Source organism: Oncorhynchus gorbuscha, linkage group LG02 (genome assembly GCF_021184085.1).
Source record: "Oncorhynchus gorbuscha isolate QuinsamMale2020 ecotype Even-year linkage group LG02, OgorEven_v1.0, whole genome shotgun sequence".
NCBI classification, from domain to species: domain Eukaryota; kingdom Metazoa; phylum Chordata; class Actinopteri; order Salmoniformes; family Salmonidae; genus Oncorhynchus; species Oncorhynchus gorbuscha.
This window is the reverse complement of record NC_060174.1, coordinates 106,509,054-106,531,383: the sequence shown is the minus strand read 5'-3', so window position 1 is coordinate 106,531,383 and position 22,330 is coordinate 106,509,054. Positions and strand designations below refer to the sequence as shown.

Genomic DNA, 22,330 nt, shown 5'->3' with positions numbered 1-22,330 from the left:
ATTGGGATACAAACTCAAATGTAATACATTTCCACTCTATATCTGACATGGTACAGGTGTCTATATTTTTGTTAAGCCCATAACCGTGTATGAGGTGCACATACATTTAGTTTCAAAGTAGATTTGTTTAAGACGATCAAGCAACACTCTGTATGACTCTGATGAGCCCAGTACAGTAAAAGGTTAACAACCCAAATAGCACTGTAACAGTAATCCAAATGCAGCCAATGTACAGTATCTACACTGGGTGAATTTACAGAAGATCTACAGTGGGGGAAAAACAGTATTTAGTCAGCCAGCAATTGTGCAAGTTTTCCCACTTAAAAAGATGAGAGAGGCCTGTAATTTTCATCATAGGTACACTTCTAACTTCTACACTGCTATCTAGCTTCTTAGTTTGAAACCAGCAACGCAGTTGTCATCCGTTTCTGGGACTGCTTGTCTCTTTCCAGTGATCCTGCCGACCCAAGGACTAGTCGCTCTGGATAAGAGCGTCTGCTAAATGACTTAAATGTAAATGTAAATGTACTGGGGAGCTATTTGGCGTCGCTGCTAGCCTAGCTGCTAGCTAGCTGCATATCAAACTAGCTGGGTTTTCTTGAACGCAGCCCGTGATGTGGTTAACAATTGTGGCTGGGACTGTGGATTGTTCCGGGTTTGTGGCTGTCTAGATCCCTGCTGTTTTGTTGTTTTCAATCTTCCCCATGACCTTCCCTGTCTGGAACTGCAAGGCGTAACAGGGTAACCAACGTTGCTAGCTACCGTGACAAAGACCAAAGCTGGCGGGAGTACCGTTGAGGACAGTGGTGTATCTCTATCACACGTAAAGGATCTTTTTAAAACGAACAAAAAATAGACCAACAAGCAGTTGTTACAACAACGAGAAAATAGCTTCAAGTGTTTTGTCCAAATACTCGCGGATTCTACTAATAGAAGAATGGACGACCTGACGGGAGAGGCCCCAAACCTGAAGAACAGTTTGTAGTTCTCCCAGGGTCAGCTCAATGAGTTCCACCACCACCACCACCACCACCACCACCACCACCACCACCACCACCACCACCACCACCACCACCATCACCACCACCACCACCACCACCACCACCACCACCATCGCCACCACCACCACCACCACCACCACCACCACCACCACCATCGCCACCACCACCACCACCACCACCACCATCACCACCACCATCACCACCACCACCACCACCACCACCACCACCACCATCGCCACCACCACCACCATCACCACCACCATCACCACCACCACCACCACCACCACCACCACCACCACCATCGCCACCACCATCACCACCACCATCACCACCATCACCACCACCACCACCACCACCACCACCACCACCACCACCACCACCCGTACGTAGTATTGTTAGTTATTTCCCTGCTTGTGTCAAAGATCACAACGTTAAAGCCTATTCCTAGTGTCGTCTTCCATTGATGTCATAGTTCTCCCAGGGTCAGCTCAATGAGTTCAACCACCACCACCACCCGTACGTAGTATTGTTAGTTATTTCCCTGCTTGTGTCAAAGATCACAACGTTAAAGCCTATTCCTAGTGTCGTCTTCCATTGATGTCATAGTTCTTCCAGGATCAGCTCGATGAGTTGAAACAGAAGAGAAATATGACAGCAGTCTGTAAGTCATTGAGAGAGGACATCAGTTCTGTGTGTGAATCCATGATAACAATGACAGAGAAATCAGATTATCTCCAGGGACAATGAAAGCAAATCCACATGGTTGTGGATGGAATTGCAGAATCTCCACATGAGACCTGGACGGAGTCTGACAAAGTGAGGGAAATAATCTCTGAGAAACTGAAGATGGACCACAGGAAGATTGAGGTGGAGCGCGCCCACAGGACTGGAAAACCCACCACCGGCCCAGGTGACAGGCCCAAACTGAAGATGGGCCCAGGTGACAGGCACAGGAAGATTGACAGACCCAGGTGACAGCGGTGACAGGCCCAGGTGACAGGGTGACTGGGCCCAAAACCCAGGTGACCAGGCCCAGGTGACAGGCCCAGGTGACAGGCCCAGGTGACAGGCCCAGGTGACAGGCCCAGGTGACAGGCCCAGCTGACAGGCCCAGCTGACAGACCCAGCTGACAGGCCCAGGTGACAGGCCCAGCTGACAGGCCCAGCTGACAGACCCAGGTGACAGGCCCAGGTGACAGGCCCAGGTGACAGGCCCAGGTGACAGGCCCAGGTGACAGGCCCAGGTGACGGGCCCAGGCCAATAGTGGTCAAGGTCCTGAGGTTCAAGGACAAGGTAGCTGTTCTGGAAAGAGCCAAGAACTTGAGAGGAACGTATATCTTCCTCAACGAGGACTATCCTGAAGCTGTGCACCAGAAGAGGAAAGAACTGATCCCAGCCATGAAAGCTGCAAGAGCGTGTGGGGACATTGCTTCCATCTGCTATGACAGGCTCATTGTTCACCCTCCCTCCCAGAAGCCTGGAAGGGATGAGAGAGCCAAGCCTTTGGGTTCATAGCTTTAACCCCCCCCACACACACACACACCAACTGATTAATGGACTGCTGAATGTATATATTTTTTCTCTTGCTTTGCTTGCTCTTTTCAGTACTATGTCTATCTCTGATAAGCTACCCAGGAAAGGGTTGAAAAAAGCCCATATTAATATATGTAGCCTTAGAAATAAGGTTCATGAAATCAGTAACTTGATAACATTCATATATTAGCCATTTCTGAGACTCACTTAAATAATTAATTTGATACACCAGTAGCAATACAAGGATATAACATCTATAGAAGAGACAGAAATGCTTATGGGAGAGGTGTTGCTGTATATATTCAGAGCCACGTCCCTGTAATGCTTAGAGAAGATCTTATGTCAAGTGTTGTGGTTGCAGGTTCACTTTGCACATCTAAATCCTTTTTCTTTTTTGTTGCTACAGGCCATCAAGTGCTAACAATCAGTATGTAAATAATATATCTGAAATGGTTGTTAGTGTATGATGTTAAAAGAAAGGTCTACTTTCTTGGGGACCTGAATATTGACTGGTTTTCATCAAGCTGTCCGCTCAAAATGAAGCGTTTTACTGTAGCCAGTGCCGGTAGTCTGGTGCCTGTAATCTGATGCCTGTAATCTGGTTATTAATCCACATACCAGGGTGTTTTTTTACAAACACTTCAGGAACAAGATCATCCACATGTATCGATCACATTTCTACTAATACTGTAGAACTTTGATCTAAAGCTGTATCCGTACCCATTGGATGCAGTGATCACAATATAGTGGCTATATGCAGGAAAGACAAAGTTCCAACAGCTGGGCCTAAAATAGTGTATAAGAGATCATTCAAAAGATTTGGCTGTGACTCTTATGTGGATGATGTTCAAAATATTTATTGGTCTGATATGATTTTAATGAGGAGCATCCAGATGCTGCACTTGATTAATTTATGAAATTGCTTCTTCCAATTATTGATAAACATGCACCTGTTAGAACTGTTAAGGCTCCATGGATTGATGAGGAATTGAAAAACTGTATTGGTTGAAAGAGATGGGGGGGAAAAGGAGTGACTAATAAGTCTGTCTGCACATCTGATTGGCTGACTGAAATGATGTGACTAAGAAGAAGAAACTCTATTATGAATCCAAGATCCATGATATAAAGAACGATGGAATAAAACTTTGGAGTATTTTAAATGAAACTATGGACAGAAAGACATTCAACTCCATTTTTCATTGAATCAGATGACGTATTCATCACAACCATTTGATGATGCCGATTATTTTAATGATTTATTTCAAAATTGGCAAACTTAGGCAGGAAATGCCAACAACAAACAGAGAGCAATTATGTTAATGCATTAAAAAAAAAATAATAAAAGAAAAGCATTGCAAGTTAGAATTTTGTGAAGTTAGCTTGGGAGAGGTGGAAAAATTGTTAATGATCAATAATGACAAATCTCCTGGCATTGACAATTTAGATGGAATATCTTTAATCTGAGCCTAGTGGCAAGTCTTTGTCCCCAGGCCTGCAGGGAAGCCAAAGTAATTCTGCAAACCAAGAGTGGTAAAGTGGCCTTTACTGGTTCTAACAGCAGACCTAAACTCAGCAACAAAAAAAAAAGTCCCTTTTTCAGGACCCCCCCCCCCCCCCCCACAGAAATTTCAGGAAACTTGCAGGTGCCTTGGTGGAAGACTAGGGTAACATCTCACAGCAAGAACTGGCAAATCTGATGCAGTCTATGAGGAGGAGATGCACTGCAGTACTTAATGCAGCTGGTGGCCACACCAGATACTGACTGTTACTTTTGAATTTGACCCCCCCGCCTTATTGTCCAGGGACACATTCAATTTCTGTTAGTCGCATGTCTGTGGAACTTGTTCAGTTTATGTCTCAGTTGTTGAATCTTATGTTCATGCAAATATTTACACATGTTAAGTTTGCTGAAAATAAACGCAGTTGACAGTGAGAGGATGTTTCTTTTTTTTTTTGCTGAGTTTATAAGCTTGCTGCCAGCTCTTAGCAAACTGTTGGATTTTTTTGTTGTGTGTTTGACCAAATACAATGCTTATTTCTCTGTAAACAAATTAACAACAGACTTTCAGCATGCTTATAGAGAAGGCCACTCAACATGTACTGCACTGACACAAATGACTGATGATTGGTTGAAAGAAATGGATAATAAGAAGATTGTGGAAGCTGTACTGTTAGATTTCAGTGCAGCCCTTTGAATTGTATTTTCAACCTCCGCTCCGAATCCACGATATGGCAATCTATCTAATAGAACTGAGGGCTTTCTTTTAATGGAAGCTCCTCTCATGTCAAACATGTGAAGTGTGGCGTAACACACAGCAGCTCTCGAGGCCCTCTCTACTCTTTTCTATTTTTACCAATGACCTGCCGCTGGCGTTAAACAAAGCCTGCGTGTCCATGTACACTGATGATTCAACCGTACAGACATCAGCAACCACGGCTAAGGAAGTCACTGAAACCCTTAACATAGAGTTGCAGTATTGGAATGGGGTGGCCAGTAATACACTGGTCCTGAGCATCTCTAAACGCTAAGAGTTTTGTATTTTTGGTACAAATCATTCTTTAAGTTCTAGACCTCAGCTGAATCTGGTATGGTGTGGTGAATGGTGTGGCTGTTGAACAAGTTGAGCAGACTAAATGACTTGGCGTTACCTTAGATTGTAAACTGTCATGGTCAAAACATATAGGGTCAAATGTTGTAAAGATGGAGAGACGTCTGTCTGGCCATAAAATAAATAGATGCCCTGCTTTTTTTGAGACCACACTCCAAAAAGCAAGTTCTGCAGGATCTAGTTTTGTTTAATCTTGATTATTGTCCAGTCGTGTGGTCAAGTGCTGCAAGGAAATACCTAGTTAAGCTGCAGCTGGCCCAGAACAGAGTGACACGTTTTGCTCTTAATTGTGATCAGAGGGCTGATATTAATACTATGCAGTCAGTCTCTCTTGTCTAAGAGTTGAGGAGAGACTGACTGCATCACTTCTTATTGTAAGAAACATTGTTGAAAATCCCAATGGGGTTGAGATCTGGAGACTGGCCAGGCCACTCCAGAACCTTGAAATGCTTCTTACGAAGCCACTCCTTCGTTGCCAGGGTGGTGTGTTTGGGATCATTGTCACGCTGAAAGACCCAGCCACGTTTCATCTTCAATGCCCTTGCTGATGGAAGGAGGTTTTCACTCAAAATTTCACAATACATGGCCCCATTTATTCTTTCCTTTACAAGGATCAGTCGTCCTAGTCCCTTTGCAGAAAAACATCCCCAAAGCATGATGTTTCCACCCCCATGCTTCACAGTAGGTATGGTGTTCTTTGGATGCAACTCAGTCTTCTTTGTCCTCCAAACACGACGAGTTGAGTTTTTACCAAAAAAGTTACATTTTGGTTTCATCTGACATTCTCCCAATCTTCTTCTGGATCATCCAAATGCTCTCTAGCAAACTTCAGACGGGCCTGGACATGTACTGGCTTAAGCAGGGGGACACGTCTGGAACTGCAGGATTTGAATCCCTGGCGGCGTAGTGTGTTACTGATGGTAGGCTTTGTTACTTTGGTTCCAGCTCTCTGCAGGTCATTCACTAGGTCCCCCCGTGTGGTTCTGGGATTTTTGCTCACCGTTCTTGTGATCATTTTGACCCCACGGGGTGAGATCTTGCATGGAGCCCCAGATCGAGGGAGATTTATCAGTGGTCTTGTATGTCTTCCACCTCCTAATAATTGCTCCCACAGTTCATTTCTTCAAACCAAGCTGCTTACCTATTGCAGATTCAGTCTTCCCAGCCTGGTGCAGGTGTACAATTTTGTTTCTGGTGTCCTTTGACAGCTCTTTGGTCTTGGCCATAGTGGAGTTTGAGTGTGACTGTTTGAGGTTGTGGACAGGTGTCTTTTATACTGATAACAAGTTCAAACAGGTGCCATTAATACAGGTAACGAGTGGAGGACAGAGGAGCCTCTTAAAGAAGAAGTTACTGGTCTGTGAGAGCCAGAAATCTTGCTTGTTTGTAGGTGACCAAATACTTATTTCCCACCATAATTTGCAAATACATTAATTAAAAATCCTACAATGTGATCTTCTGGATTTTTTTTCTAATTTTGTCTGTCATAGTTGAAGTGTACCTATGATGAAAATGACAGGCCTCTCATCTTTTTAAGTGGGAGAACTTGCACAATTGGTGGCTGACTAAATACTTTTTTTGCCCCACTGTATAGGGGCAGTACTCAGTGAACAGTATGTAAACCTTGTTAAAGTGACCAGTGTTTAATGACTTATGTACATTGGGCAGCAGTCTCTAAGTTGCAGGGTAGATTATTGGCTGGTATCTGATGAGTGACAATGTCTAAGGTTCAGGAAAGGATACTGGGCGGAGGCCAGCTAGTGATGACTGTAGAATATTTTTGGTACCCTTCCCCAGATCTGTGCCTTGACTCAATCCTGTCTCGGAGCTCTAAGGACATTTCCATCGACCTCACAGCTTGGTTTTTGCTCTGACATGCACTGTCAACTGTGGGACCTTTTATACAGACAGTTGTGTTGCCTTTCCAAATCATGTCCATTCAATTGAATTTACCACAAGTGGACTCCAATCAAGTTGTAAAAACATCTCAAGGATGATCAACGGAAACAGGATCCACCTGAGCTTAATTTTCGAGTCTCATAGCAAATGAACTGAATACTTAAGTAAATAAGGTATTGCTGTTTATTTTTAATACATTTGAAAAAAATATGTCTGTAAATTGATGAGGAAAAATTGTTATTTTAGTCCATTTTAGAACAAGGCTGTAACAAAATGGGGAAAAATGGGAAGGGGTCTGAATACTTACTTTGTGTACATATATACCAACAGTACCATTCAAGTTTGGACACACCTACTCATTCTAGGGGTTTTTCTTTATTTTTACTATTTTCTACATTGTAGAATAATAGTGAAGACATCAAAACTATGAAATAACACGTATGGAATCATGTAGTAACCAAAAAAAGTGTTAAACAAATCAAAAATATATTTTATATTTGAGATTCTTCAAAGTAGCCACCCTTTGCCTTGATGACAGCTTTGTACACTCTTGGCATTCTCTCAACCAGCTTCAGATTTAATGATTTTCCAACCGTCTTGAAGGAGTTCCCACATATGCTGAGCACTTGTTGGCTGCTTTTACGTCACTCTGTGGTCCAACTCATCCCAAACCATCTCAATTGGGATTGAGGTCGGGTGATTGTGGAGGCCGGGTCATCTGATGCAGCACTCCATCACTCTCCTTCTTGGTCAAATAGCCCTTGCACAGCCTGGAGGTGTGTTGGGTCATTGTCCTGTTGGAAAAACAAATGATGGGATGGCGTATCGCTGCAGAATTCTGTGGTATCCATGCTGGTTATGTGTGCCTTGAATTCTAAATAAATCACAGTGTCACCAGCTAAGCACCATCACACCACCTCCATGCTTCACGTTGGGTACCACACATGCGGAGATCATCTGTTCACCTACTCTGTGTCTCACAAAAACACACTAGTTGGAACCAAAAATCTCTCATTTGGACTCATCAGACCGGTGGACAGATTTCCACCGGCCTAATGTCAATTGCTCGTGTTTCTTGGCCCAAGCAAGTCTCTTCTTCTTATTGGTGTCCTTTACTAGCCTGGAGGTGTGTTGGGTCATTGTCCTGTTGGAAAAACAAATGATAGTCCCACTAAGCGCAAACCAGATGGGATGGCGTATCACTGCAGAGTGATGTGGTATCCATGCTGGTTATGTGTGCCTTGAATTCTAAATAAATCCTGACAGTGTCACCAGCAAAGCACCCCCACACCATCCCACCTCCTCCTCCATGCTTCACGGTGGGAACTACACATGCAGAGATCATCCGTTCACCTACTCTGCTTCTCACAAAGACACAGCGGTTGGAACCAAAAATCTCAAATTTGGACTCATCAGACCAAAGGACAGATTTCCACCGGTTTCTTTGCAGCAATTCAACCATGAAGGACTGATTCACACAGTCTCCTCTGAACAGTTGATGTTGAGATGTGTCTGTTACTTGAACTCTGAAGTATTTATTTGGGCTGCATTCTGAGGCTGGTAACTCGAAAGAACTTATCCTCTGCAGCAAAGGTAACTCTGGGTCTTCCTTTCCTGTAGCGGTCCTCATGAGAGCCAGTTTCATCATAGCTCTTGATGGTTTTTGCGACTTGAAGAAACTTTAGAAGTTCTTGAAATTTTCTGCATTGACTGATCTTCATGTCTTAAAGTAATGATGGTCTGTCATTTCTCTTTGCTTATTTGAGCGATTCTTGCCATAATCATCTGTATACCACCCCTACCTTGTCACAACACAACTGATTGGCTCAAATGCATTAATTTGTGGAATATTTCCTTCCCGTTTTACAAGGGACACCTGTTAATTGAAATGCATTCCAGTTGACTACCTCATGAAGCTGGTTGAGAGAATGCCAAGAGTGTGCAAAGCTATCAACACAAAGGGTGGCTAATTTGAAGAATCTCAAATATAAAATGTTTTGATTTGTTTAACACTTGTTTTTATTTTTTTTGGTTACTACCTGATTCCATACATGTTATTTTATAGTTTTGATGTCTTCACCATTAGCTAGGAATCCAATACTTTTTCATGTGTTTTCTCCAGCACGCAACTAAGCGTTTTGAGAATGAGGTACAAAGTGAACGGGAGGCTTCGCTGACCCAGAAGAAACACGCCATCATCCAGAGACAGAAGAACGAGATCAGGAATCTGATCCAGAGCCAGGTGCCCCCTCCCTATACTGTGTACTATAGGAATAGGGTGCTATAGTAGTGCACTATATAGGGAATAGGGTGCTATAGTAGTACACTATATAGGGAATAGGGTGCTATAGTAGTGCACTATATAGGGAATAGGGTGCTATAGTAGTGCACTATATAGGGAATAGGGTGCTATAGTAGTGCACTATATAGGGAATAAGGTGCTATAGTAGTGCACTATATAGGGAATAGGGTGCTATAGTAGTGCACTATATAGGGAATAGGGTGCTATAGTAGTGCACTATATAGGGAATAGGGTGCTATAGTAGTGCACTATATAGGGAATAGGGTGCTATAGTAGTACACTATATAGGGAATAGGGTGCTATAGTAGTGCACTATATAGGGAATAGGGTGCTATAGTAGTGCACTATATAGGGAATAGGGTGCTATAGTAGCGCACTATATAGGGAGTAGGGTGCACTATATAGGGAATAGGGTGCTATAGTAGTGCACTATATAGGGAACAGGGTGCTATAGTAGTGCACTATATAGGGAATAGGGTGCTATAGTAGTGCACTATATAGGGAATAGGGTGCTATAGTAGTACACTATATAGGGAATAGGGTGCTATAGTAGTGCACTATATAGGGAATAGGGTGCTATAGTAGTACACTATATAGGGAACAGGGTGCTATAGTAGTGCACTATATAGGGAATAGGGTGCTATAGTAGTGCACTATATAGGGAATAGGGTGCTATAGTAGTACACTATATAGGGAATAGGGTGCTATAGTAGTGCACTATATAGGGAATAGGGTGCTATAGTAGTACACTATATAGGGAATAGGGTGCTATAGTAGTGCACTATATAGGGAATAGGGTGCTATAGTAGTACACTATATAGGGAATAGGATGCTATAGTAGTGCACTATATAGGGAATAGGGTGCTATAGTAGTGCACTATATAGGGAGTGGGTGCTATAGTAGTGCACTATATAGGGAGTAGGGTGCTATAGTAGTGCACTATATAGGGAATAGGGTGCTATAGTAGTGCACTATATAGGGAATAGGGTGCTATAGTAGTACACTATATAGGGAATAGGGTGCTATAGTAGTGCACTATATAGGGAATAGGGTGCTATAGTAGTACACTATATAGGGAATAGGGTGCTATAGTAGTACACTATATAGGGAATAGGGTGCTATAGTAGTACACTATATAGGGAATAGTGTGCTATAGTAGTGCACTATATAGGGAATAGGGTGCTATAGTAGTGCACTATATAGGGAGTAGGGTGCTATAGTAGTGCACTATATAGGGAATAGGGTGCTATAGTAGCGCACTATATAGGGAATAGGGTGCTATAGTAGCGCACTATATAGGGAGTAGGGTGCACTATATAGGGAATAGGGTGCTATAGTAGTGCACTATATAGGGAATAGGGTGCTATAGTAGTGCACTATATAGGGAACAGGGTGCTATAGTAGTGCACTATATAGGGAATAGGGTGCTATAGTAGTGCACTATATAGGGAATAGGGTGCTATAGTAGTACACCATATAGGGAATAGGGTGCTATAGTAGTGCACTATATAGGGAATAGGGTGCTATAGTAGTACACTATATAGGGAATAGGGTGCTATAGTAGTGCACTATATAGGGAATAGGGTGCTATAGTAGTACACTATATAGGGAATAGGATGCTATAGTAGTGCACTATATAGGGAATAGGGTGCTATAGTAGTGCACTATATAGGGAGTTGGTGCTATAGTAGTGCACTATATAGGGAATAGCGTGCTATAGTAGTGCACTATATAGGGAGTAGGGTGCTATAGTAGTGCACTATATAGGGAATAGGGTGCTATAGTAGTGCACTATATAGGGAATAGGGTGCTATAGTAGCGCACTATATAGGGAGTAGGGTGCACTATATAGGGAATAGGGTGCTATAGTAGTGCACTATATAGGGAATAGGGTGCTATAGTAGCGCACTATATAGGGAGTAGGGTGCACTATATAGGGAATAGGGTGCTATAGTAGTGCACTATATAGGGAATAGGGTGCTATAGTAGTACACCATATAGGGAATAGGGTGCTATAGTAGTGCACTATATAGGGAATAGGGTGCTATAGTAGTACACTATATAGGGAATAGGGTGCTATAGTAGTACACTATATAGGGAATAGGGTGCTATAGTAGTACACTATATAGGGAATAGGGTGCTATAGTAGTGCACTATATAGGGAATAGGGTGCTATAGTAGTGCACTATATAGGGAATAGGGTGCTATAGTAGTGCACTATATAGGGAGTAGGGTGCTATAGTAGTGCACTATATAGGGAATAGGGTGCTATAGTAGTGCACTATATAGGGAGTAGGGTGCTATAGTAGTGCACTATATAGGGAATAGGGTGCTATAGTAGTGCACTATATAGGGAATAGGGTGCTATAGTAGTACACTATATAGGGAATAGGGTGCTATAGTAGTGCACTATATAGGGAATAGGGTGCTATAGTAGTGCACTATATAGGGAATAGGGTGCTATAGTAGTGCACTATATAGGGAATAGGGTGCCATTTGGGACATGCGGGTTAGGTTTACGTTAGACTATAAAAAATATATATATTTAACTAGGCAAGTCAGTTAAGAACAAATTCTTATTTACAATGACGGCCTACCTTGGCCAAACCAATCAAATTAATTACAGGCTAAAGGAAATGCTAAAGCTATTTTAAAGATTTCGAATAGCGTTTGAACCCCGATCTGCTCTCCTCCCTCCATACAGACAGGCAACTTCACCAAGCTAGTGCAACAGTTCAACAAGTCTCTGCGTCACACTGATTACACTGTGATGGAGGACCTGTGTACCAGCATGTCCTTCATAGACATCTACCTGACCACCCTGGATCACCAGGACACCACTGTCAACAAGTAGGAACCCTACAGCACCTTACAGTCTGGACAAGTAGGAAACCCTACAGCACATTATGGTCTGAACAAGTAGGAACCCTACAGCACCTTACAGTCTGGACAAGTAGGAAACCCTACAGCACATTATGGTCTGAACAAGTAGGAACCCTACAGCACCTTACGGTCTGAACAAGTAGGAACCCTACAGCACCTTACAGTCTGAACAAGTAGTAACCCTACAGCACCTTACAGTCTGAACAAGTAGGAACCCTACAGCACCTTACAGTCTGGACAAGTAGGAACCCTACAGCACCTTAGTCTGAACAAGTAGGAACCCTACAGCACCTTACAGTCTGGACAAGTAGGAACCCTACAGCACCTTACAGTCTGGACAAGTAGGAACCCTACAGCCCCTTACAGTCTGGACAAGTAGAAACCCTACAGCACCTTACAGTCTGAACAAGTAGGAACCCTACAGCACCGTACAGTCTGAACAAATAGGAACCCTACAGCACCTTACAGTCTGAACAAGTAGGAACCCTACAGCACCTTAGTCTGAACAAGTAGGAACCCTACAGCACCTTATGGTCTGGACAAGTAGGAACCCTACAGCACCTTACCGACTGAACAAGTAGGAGCCCTACAGCACCTTATGGTCTGAACAAGTAGGACCCCTACAGCACCTTACAGTCTGAACAAGTAGGAACCCTACAGCACCTTACAGTCTGAACAAGTAGGAACCCTACAGCACCATACAGTCTGAACAAGTAGTAACCCTACAGCACCTTATTCTGAACAAGTAGGAACCCTACAGCACCTTATGGTCTGAACAAGTAGGAACCCTACAGCACCTTCGTCTGAACAAGTAGGAACCCTACAGCACCTTACAGTCTGAACAAGTAGGAACCCTACGGTCTGAACAAGTAGGAACCCTACAGCACCTTACAGTCTGAACAAGTAGGAACCCTACAGCACCATACAGTCTGAACAAGTAGTAACCCTACAGCACCTTATTCTGAACAAGTAGGAACCCTACAGCACCTTACAGTCTGAACAAGTAGGAACCCTACAGTCTGAACAAGTAGGAACCCTACAGCACCTTACAGTCTGAACAAGTAGGAACCCTACAGCACTTTACAGTCTGAACAAGTAGGAACCCTACAGCACCTTATGGTCTGAACAAGTAGGATCCCTACAGCACCTTACGGTCTGAACAAGTAGGAACCCTACAGCACCTTACAGTCTGAACAAGTAGGAACCCTACAGCACCTTACAGTCTGAACAAGTAGGAACCCTACAGCACCTTACAGTCTGAACAAGTAGGAACCCTACAGCACCTTACAGTCTGAACAAGTAGGAACCCTACAGCACCTTACGGTCTGAACAAGTAGGAACCCTACAGCACCTTACGGTCTGAACAAGTAGGAACCCTACAGTCTGAACAAGTAGGAACCCTACAGCACCTTACAGTCTGAACAAGTAGGAACCCTACAGCACTTTACAGTCTGAACAAGTAGGAACCCTACAGCACCTTACAGTCTGAACAAGTAGGAACCCTACAGTCTGAACAAGTAGGAACCCTACAGCACCTTACAGTCTGAACAAATAGGAACCCTACAGCACCTTACAGTCTGAACAAGTAGGAACCCTACAGCACCTTAGTCTGAACAAGTAGGAACCCTACAGCACCTTACAGTCTGAACAAGTAGGAACCCTACAGCACCATACAGTCTGAACAAGTAGTAACCCTACAGCACCTTATTCTGAACAAGTAGGAACCCTACAGCACCTTATGGTCTGGACAAGTAGGAACCCTACAGCACCTTATGGTCTGAACAAGTAGGACCCCTACAGCACCTTACAGTCTGAACAAGTATGAACCCTACAGCACCTTAGTCTGAACAAGTAGGAACCCTACAGCACCTTACAGTCTGAACAAGTAGGAACCCTACAGCACCATACAGTCTGAACAAGTAGTAACCCTACAGCACCTTATTCTGAACAAGTAGGAACCCTACAGCACCTTACAGTCTGAACAAGTAGGAACCCTACAGTCTGAACAAGTAGGAACCCTACAGCACCTTACAGTCTGAACAAGTAGGAACCCTACAGCACTTTACAGTCTGAACAAGTAGGAACCCTACAGCACCTTATGGTCTGAACAAGTAGGATCCCTACAGCACCTTACGGTCTGAACAAGTAGGAACCCTACAGCACCTTACAGTCTGAACAAGTAGGAACCCTACAGCACCTTACAGTCTGAACAAGTAGGAACCCTACAGCACCTTACAGTCTGAACAAGTAGGAACCCTACAGCACCTTACAGTCTGAACAAGTAGGAACCCTACAGCACCTTACGGTCTGAACAAGTAGGAACCCTACAGCACCTTACGGTCTGAACAAGTAGGAACCCTACAGCACCTTACGGTCTGAACAAGTAGGAACCCTACAGTCTGAACAAGTAGGAACCCTACAGCACCTTACAGTCTGAACAAGTAGGAACCCTACAGCACCTTACAGTCTGAACAAGTAGAAACCCTACAGCACCTTACAGTCTGAACAAGTAGGAACCCTACAGCACCTTACGGTCTGAACAAGTAGGAACCCTACAGCACCTTACGGTCTGAACAAGTAGGAACCCTACAGCACCTTACGGTCTGAACAAGTAGGAACCCTACAGTCTGAACAAGTAGGAACCCTACAGCACCTTACAGTCTGAACAAGTAGGAACCCTACAGCACCATACAGTCTGAACAAGTAGTAACCCTACAGCACCTTATTCTGAACAAGTAGGAACCCTACAGCACCTTATGGTCTGAACAAGTAGGAACCCTACAGCACCTTAGTCTGAACAAGTAGGAACCCTACAGCACCTTACAGTCTGAACAAGTAGGAACCCTACGGTCTGAACAAGTAGGAACCCTACAGCACCTTACAGTCTGAACAAGTAGGAACCCTACAGCACTTTACAGTCTGAACAAGTAGGAACCCTACAGCACCTTATGGTCTGAACAAGTAGGATCCCTACAGCACCTTACGGTCTGAACAAGTAGGAACCCTACAGCACCTTACAGTCTGAACAAGTAGGAACCCTACAGCACCTTACAGTCTGAACAAGTAGGAACCCTACAGCACCTTACAGTCTGAACAAGTAGGAACCCTACAGCACCTTACAGTCTGAACAAGTAGGAACCCTACAGCACCTTACAGTCTGGACAAGTAGGAAACCCTACAGCACATTATGGTCTGAACAAGTAGGAACCCTACAGCACCTTACAGTCTGGACAAGTAGGAAACCCTACAGCACATTATGGTCTGAACAAGTAGGAACCCTACAGCACCTTACGGTCTGAACAAGTAGGAACCCTACAGCACCTTACAGTCTGAACAAGTAGTAACCCTACAGCACCTTACAGTCTGAACAAGTAGGAACCCTACAGCACCTTACAGTCTGGACAAGTAGGAACCCTACAGCACCTTAGTCTGAACAAGTAGGAACCCTACAGCACCTTACAGTCTGGACAAGTAGGAACCCTACAGCACCTTACAGTCTGGACAAGTAGGAACCCTACAGCCCCTTACAGTCTGGACAAGTAGAAACCCTACAGCACCTTACAGTCTGAACAAGTAGGAACCCTACAGCACCGTACAGTCTGAACAAATAGGAACCCTACAGCACCTTACAGTCTGAACAAGTAGGAACCCTACAGCACCTTAGTCTGAACAAGTAGGAACCCTACAGCACCTTATGGTCTGGACAAGTAGGAACCCTACAGCACCTTACCGACTGAACAAGTAGGAGCCCTACAGCACCTTATGGTCTGAACAAGTAGGACCCCTACAGCACCTTACAGTCTGAACAAGTAGGAACCCTACAGCACCTTACAGTCTGAACAAGTAGGAACCCTACAGCACCATACAGTCTGAACAAGTAGTAACCCTACAGCACCTTATTCTGAACAAGTAGGAACCCTACAGCACCTTATGGTCTGAACAAGTAGGAACCCTACAGCACCTTCGTCTGAACAAGTAGGAACCCTACAGCACCTTACAGTCTGAACAAGTAGGAACCCTACGGTCTGAACAAGTAGGAACCCTACAGCACCTTACAGTCTGAACAAGTAGGAACCCTACAGCACCATACAGTCTGAACAAGTAGTAACCCTACAGCACCTTATTCTGAACAAGTAGGAACCCTACAGCACCTTATGGTCTGAACAAGTAGGAACCCTACAGTCTGAACAAGTAGGAACCCTACAGCACCTTACAGTCTGAACAAGTAGGAACCCTACAGCACTTTACAGTCTGAACAAGTAGGAACCCTACAGCACCTTATGGTCTGAACAAGTAGGATCCCTACAGCACCTTACGGTCTGAACAAGTAGGAACCCTACAGCACCTTACAGTCTGAACAAGTAGGAACCCTACAGCACCTTACAGTCTGAACAAGTAGGAACCCTACAGCACCTTACAGTCTGAACAAGTAGGAACCCTACAGCACCTTACGGTCTGAACAAGTAGGAACCCTACAGCACCTTACGGTCTGAACAAGTAGGAACCCTACAGCACCTTACGGTCTGAACAAGTAGGAACCCTACAGTCTGAACAAGTAGAAACCCTACAGCACCTTACAGTCTGAACAAGTAGGAACCCTACAGCACTTTACAGTCTGAACAAGTAGGAACCCTACAGCACCTTACAGTCTGAACAAGTAGGAACCCTACAGTCTGAACAAGTAGGAACCCTACAGCACCTTACAGTCTGAACAAATAGGAACCCTACAGCACCTTACAGTCTGAACAAGTAGGAACCCTACAGCACCTTAGTCTGAACAAGTAGGAACCCTACAGCACCTTACAGTCTGAACAAGTAGGAACCCTACAGCACCATACAGTCTGAACAAGTAGTAACCCTACAGCACCTTATTCTGAACAAGTAGGAACCCTACAGCACCTTATGGTCTGGACAAGTAGGAACCCTACAGCACCTTATGGTCTGAACAAGTAGGACCCCTACAGCACCTTACAGTCTGAACAAGTATGAACCCTACAGCACCTTAGTCTGAACAAGTAGGAACCCTACAGCACCTTACAGTCTGAACAAGTAGGAACCCTACAGCACCATACAGTCTGAACAAGTAGTAACCCTACAGCACCTTATTCTGAACAAGTAGGAACCCTACAGCACCTTACAGTCTGAACAAGTAGGAACCCTACAGTCTGAACAAGTAGGAACCCTACAGCACCTTACAGTCTGAACAAGTAGGAACCCTACAGCACCTTACAGTCTGAACAAGTAGGAACCCTACAGCACCTTACGGTCTGAACAAGTAGGAACCCTACAGCACCTTACGGTCTGAACAAGTAGGAACCCTACAGCACCTTACAGTCTGAACAAGTAGGAACCCTACAGCACCTTACAGTCTGAACAAGTAGGAACCCTACAGCACCTTACAGTCTGAACAAGTAGGAACCCTACAGCACCTTACAGTCTGAACAAGTAGGAACCCTACAGCACCTTACAGTCTGAACAAGTAGGAACCCTACAGCACCTTACGGTCTGAACAAGTAGGAACCCTACAGCACCTTACGGTCTGAACAAGTAGGAACCCTACAGCACCTTACAGTCTGAACAAGTAGGAACCCTACAGCACCTCTCTGAACAAGTAGGAACCCTACAGCACCTTACAGTCTGAACAAGTAGGAACCCTACAGCACCTTATAACAGTCTGAACAAGTAGTAACCCTACAGCACCTTATTCTGAACAAGTAGGAACCCTACAGCACCTTATGTCTGAACAAGTAGGAACCCTACAGCACCATACAGTCTGAACAAGTAGTAACCCTACAGCACCTTATTCTGAACAAGTCTGAACACCTTATGTTCTGAACAAGTAGGAACCCTACAGCACCTTAGTCTGAACAAGTAGGAACCCTACAGCACCTTACAGTCTGAACAAGTAGGAACCCTACGGTCTGAACAAGTAGGAACCCTACAGCACCTTACAGTCTGAACAAGTAGGAACCCTACAGCACCTTACAGTCTGAACAAGTAGGAACCCTACAGCACCTTAAGTCTGAACAAGTAGGAACCCTACAGCACCTTACAGTCTGAACAAGTAGGAACCCTACAGCACCTTACAGTCTGAACAAGTAGGAACCCTACAGCACCTTACAGTCTGAACAAGTAGGAACCCTACAGCACCTTACAGTCTGGACAAGTAGGAACCCTACAGCACCTTAGTCTGAACAAGTAAGAACCCTACAGCACCTTACAGTCTGGACAAGTAGGAACCCTACAGCACCTTACAGTCTGGACAAGTAGGAACCCTACAGCACCTTACAGTCTGGACAAGTAGGAACCCTACAGCACCTTACAGTCTGAACAAGTAGGAACCCTACAGCACCTTACAGTCTGAACAAATAGGAACCCTACAGCACCTTACAGTCTGAACAAGTAGGAACCCTACAGCACCTTAGTCTGAACAAGTAGGAACCCTACAGCACCTTACAGTCTGAACAAGTAGGAACCCTACAGCACCATACAGTCTGAACAAGTAGTAACCCTACAGCACCTTATTCTGAACAAGTAGGAACCCTACAGCACCTTATGGTCTGGACAAGTAGGAACCCTACAGCACCTTACCGTCTGAACAAGTAGGAACCCTACAGCACCTTATGGTCTGAACAAGTAGGACCCCTACAGCACCTTACAGTCTGAACAAGTATGAACCCTACAGCACCTTAGTCTGAACAAGTAGGAACCCTACAGCACCTTACAGTCTGAACAAGTAGGAACCCTACAGCACCATACAGTCTGAACAAGTAGTAACCCTACAGCACCTTATTCTGAACAAGTAGGAACCCTACAGCACCTTACAGTCTGAACAAGTAGGAACCCTACAGTCTGAACAAGTAGGAACCCTACAGCACCTTACAGTCTGAACAAGTAGGAACCCTACAGCACTTTACAGTCTGAACAAGTAGGAACCCTACAGCACCTTATGGTCTGAACAAGTAGGATCCCTACAGCACCTTACGGTCTGAACAAGTAGGATCCCTACAGCACCTTACAGTCTGAACAAGTAGGAACCCTACAGCACCTTACAGTCTGAACAAGTAGGAACCCTACAGCACCTTACAGTCTGAACAAGTAGGAACCCTACAGCACCTTACAGTCTGAACAAGTAGGAACCCTACAGCACCTTACAGTCTGAACAAGTAGGAACCCTACAGCACCTTACGGTCTGAACAAGTAGGAACCCTACAGCACCTTACGGTCTGAACAAGTAGGAACCCTACAGCACCTTACGGTCTGAACAAGTAGGAACCCTACAGTCTGAACAAGTAGGAACCCTACAGTACCTTACAGTCTGAACAAGTAGGAACCCTACAGCACTTTACAGTCTGAACAAGTAGGAACCCTACAGCACCTTATGGTCTGAACAAGTATGATCCCTACAGCACCTTACGGTCTGAACAAGTAGGAACCCTACAGCACCTTACAGTCTGAACAAGTAGGAACCCTACAGCACCTTACAGTCTGAACAAGTAGGAACCCTACAGCACCTTACGGTCTGAACAAGTAGGAACCCTACAGCACCTTACAGTCTGAACAAGTAGGAACCCTACAGCACCTTACGGTCTGAACAAGTAGGAACCCTACAGCACCTTACGGTCTGAACAAGTAGGAACCCTACAGCACCTTACGGTCTGAACAAGTAGGAACCCTACAGCACCTTACAGTCTGAACAAGTAGGCACCCTACAACACCATACAGTCTTAACAAGTAGGCACCCTACAGCACCCTACAATCTTAACAAGTAGGCTCCCTACAGTCTGATCATGTAGGCACCCTACAGCACCCTACAATCTGAACAAGTAGGCACCCTACAGCACCCTACAACACCCTATAGTCTGAACAAGTAGGCACCCTACAACACCATACAGTCTTAACAAGTAGGCACCCTACAGCACCCTACAATCTTAACAAGTAGGCTCCCTACAGTCTGATCATGTAGGCACCCTACAGCACCCTACAATCTTAACAAGTAGGCTCCCTACAGTCTGATCATGTAGGCACCCTACAGCACCCTACAATCTGAACAAGTAGGCACCCTACAGCACCCTACAACACCCTATAGTCTTAACAAGTAGGCACCCTACAGCACCCTACAGTCCGAACAAGTAGGCATCCCACAGCACCCTACAGTCTGAACAAGTAGCCACCCTACAGCACCCCACAGCACCCTACAGTCTGAACAATATAGTTGAAAGATTAGTGGAATCTGTGTGGGTTGCTGGACAGGTAGGATGACTGACAGTGTCGGTGAACAGGTGGTCACGTGTCAGGTGACAGAGGAATGTATGAGACTGAGGCAGGAATTCCTTTAACCATAAAGTGGTATATTTACTGGTAGTCTGTGGTGGATTCATGGACGCACAGAACTTCTGGATCAGATGGATTTAGGGAAGAGAAAGCAGCGAGATCAGGCAATGGCAATTTCCTCCTTTTATGGAGTTGAGATCTGTTGGACATTTCCACCTGACCTAATTAAAGCGCCCCTGGCCCAGCTGAGTAAATGGCAATTAATTAAAGGAGTATTCCACCAACTCCATGGGCCTTTTCTACAATAGTGCACTACTATAGACCAGAGCCCTATGGCACCCTATTCCCTATATAGTGCATGAAGGAATTTGGGACACAGTACACCAAGCACTAAATGTATTGTTAACTGAGCTAGCTCACCACCAAACGTCTGTCTCAGAAACCACACACACACACACACACACACACACACACACACACACACACACACACACACACACACACACACACACACACACACACACACACACACACACACACACACACACACACACACACACACACACACACACACACACACACACACACACACACACTCTCTCAATCAGAGTCCTATCTGGGTCACAGCCAAACAGACTCTCCTATAAAGGGTTAATGATTCTTCTGTGAGGGGCAAACAGACTGTAAACGAGAGTTATAAAGACAGATAGTTTTTTTTTTTTTACTCAATTGAGTGTTTGTGCAAAGTAGGAAGAGAATAAGGTTTGAGAGAGAGGTTTATGACAGCCATGAAGTGGAGATAGAGGGATCGGAAATAACATTCTACATGTGCATTAAAAGCTCTGTTTGAATTGCTGTTGTTGACTGTCTTTTTCAATACATGGACCGGAGGCACTTTTCAAATCAGAAATATGTCAGAAATATGTTGTTGTTTTTTTTGTCTTATCCTAGAAACCTGAATGTTAAGGAAACATTTCTAAGCTGTGTTTTTCTAGAATAGGGCTCCGGGCAGCCGAGCGGAAATGGAGGAAAACTCGCCTCCCTGCGGACCTGGCATCCTTTCACTCCCTCCTCTCTACATTTTCCTCCTCTGTCTCTGCTGCTAAAGCCACTTTCTACCACGCTAAATTCCAAGCATCTGCCTCTAACCCTAGGAAGCTCTTTGCCACCTTCTCCTCCCTCCTGAATCCTCCGCCCCCTCCCCCCCCCTCCTCCCTCTCTGCAGATGACTTCGTCAACCATTTTGAAAAGAAGGTCGACGACATCCGATCCTCGTTTGCTAAGTCAAACGACACCGCTGGTTCTGCTCACACTGCCCTACCCTGTGCTCTGACCTCTTTCTCCCCTCTCTCTCCAGATGAAATCTCGCGTCTTGTGACGGCCGGCCGCCCAACAACCTGCCCGCTTGACCCTATCCCCTCCTCTCTTCTCCAGACCATTTCCGGAGACCTTCTCCCTTACCTCACCTCGCTCATCAACTCATCCCTGACCGTTGGCTACGTCCCTTCCGTCTTCAAGAGAGCGAGAGTTGCACCCCTTCTGAAAAAACCTACACTCGATCCCTCCGATGTCAACAATTACAGACCAGTATCCCTTCTTTCTTTTCTCTCCAAAACTCTTGAACGTGCCGTCCTTGGCCAGCTCTCCCGCTATCTCTCTCTGAATGACCTTCTTGATCCAAATCAGTCAGGTTTCAAGACTAGTCATTCAACTGAGACTGCTCTCCTCTGTATCACGGAGGCGCTCCGCACTGCTAAAGCTAACTCTCTCTCCTCTGCTCTCATCCTTCTAGATCTATCGGCTGCCTTCGATACTGTGAACCATCAG

At 44.8% G+C, this 22,330-nt stretch overlaps 1 protein-coding gene across 2 annotated transcripts in view; it reads left to right on the top strand.

Annotated features, from left to right (window-relative positions):
• The window catches only part of LOC124015192 (cation channel sperm-associated protein 3-like), a 29,385-nt gene that overhangs the window by 4,432 nt on the left and 2,623 nt on the right, over nt 1–22,330 (top strand). Inside the window, exons 7-8 of one of the 2 annotated variants that reach the window (XM_046330219.1) lie at nt 9,166–9,285; nt 12,051–12,196. In XM_046330219.1, coding sequence (XP_046186175.1) covers nt 9,166–9,285; nt 12,051–12,196 — 266 coding nt within the window. The remainder of the gene's footprint in view (nt 1–9,165; nt 9,286–12,050; nt 12,197–22,330) is intronic. The other variant, XM_046330228.1, reaches the window with a different exon arrangement.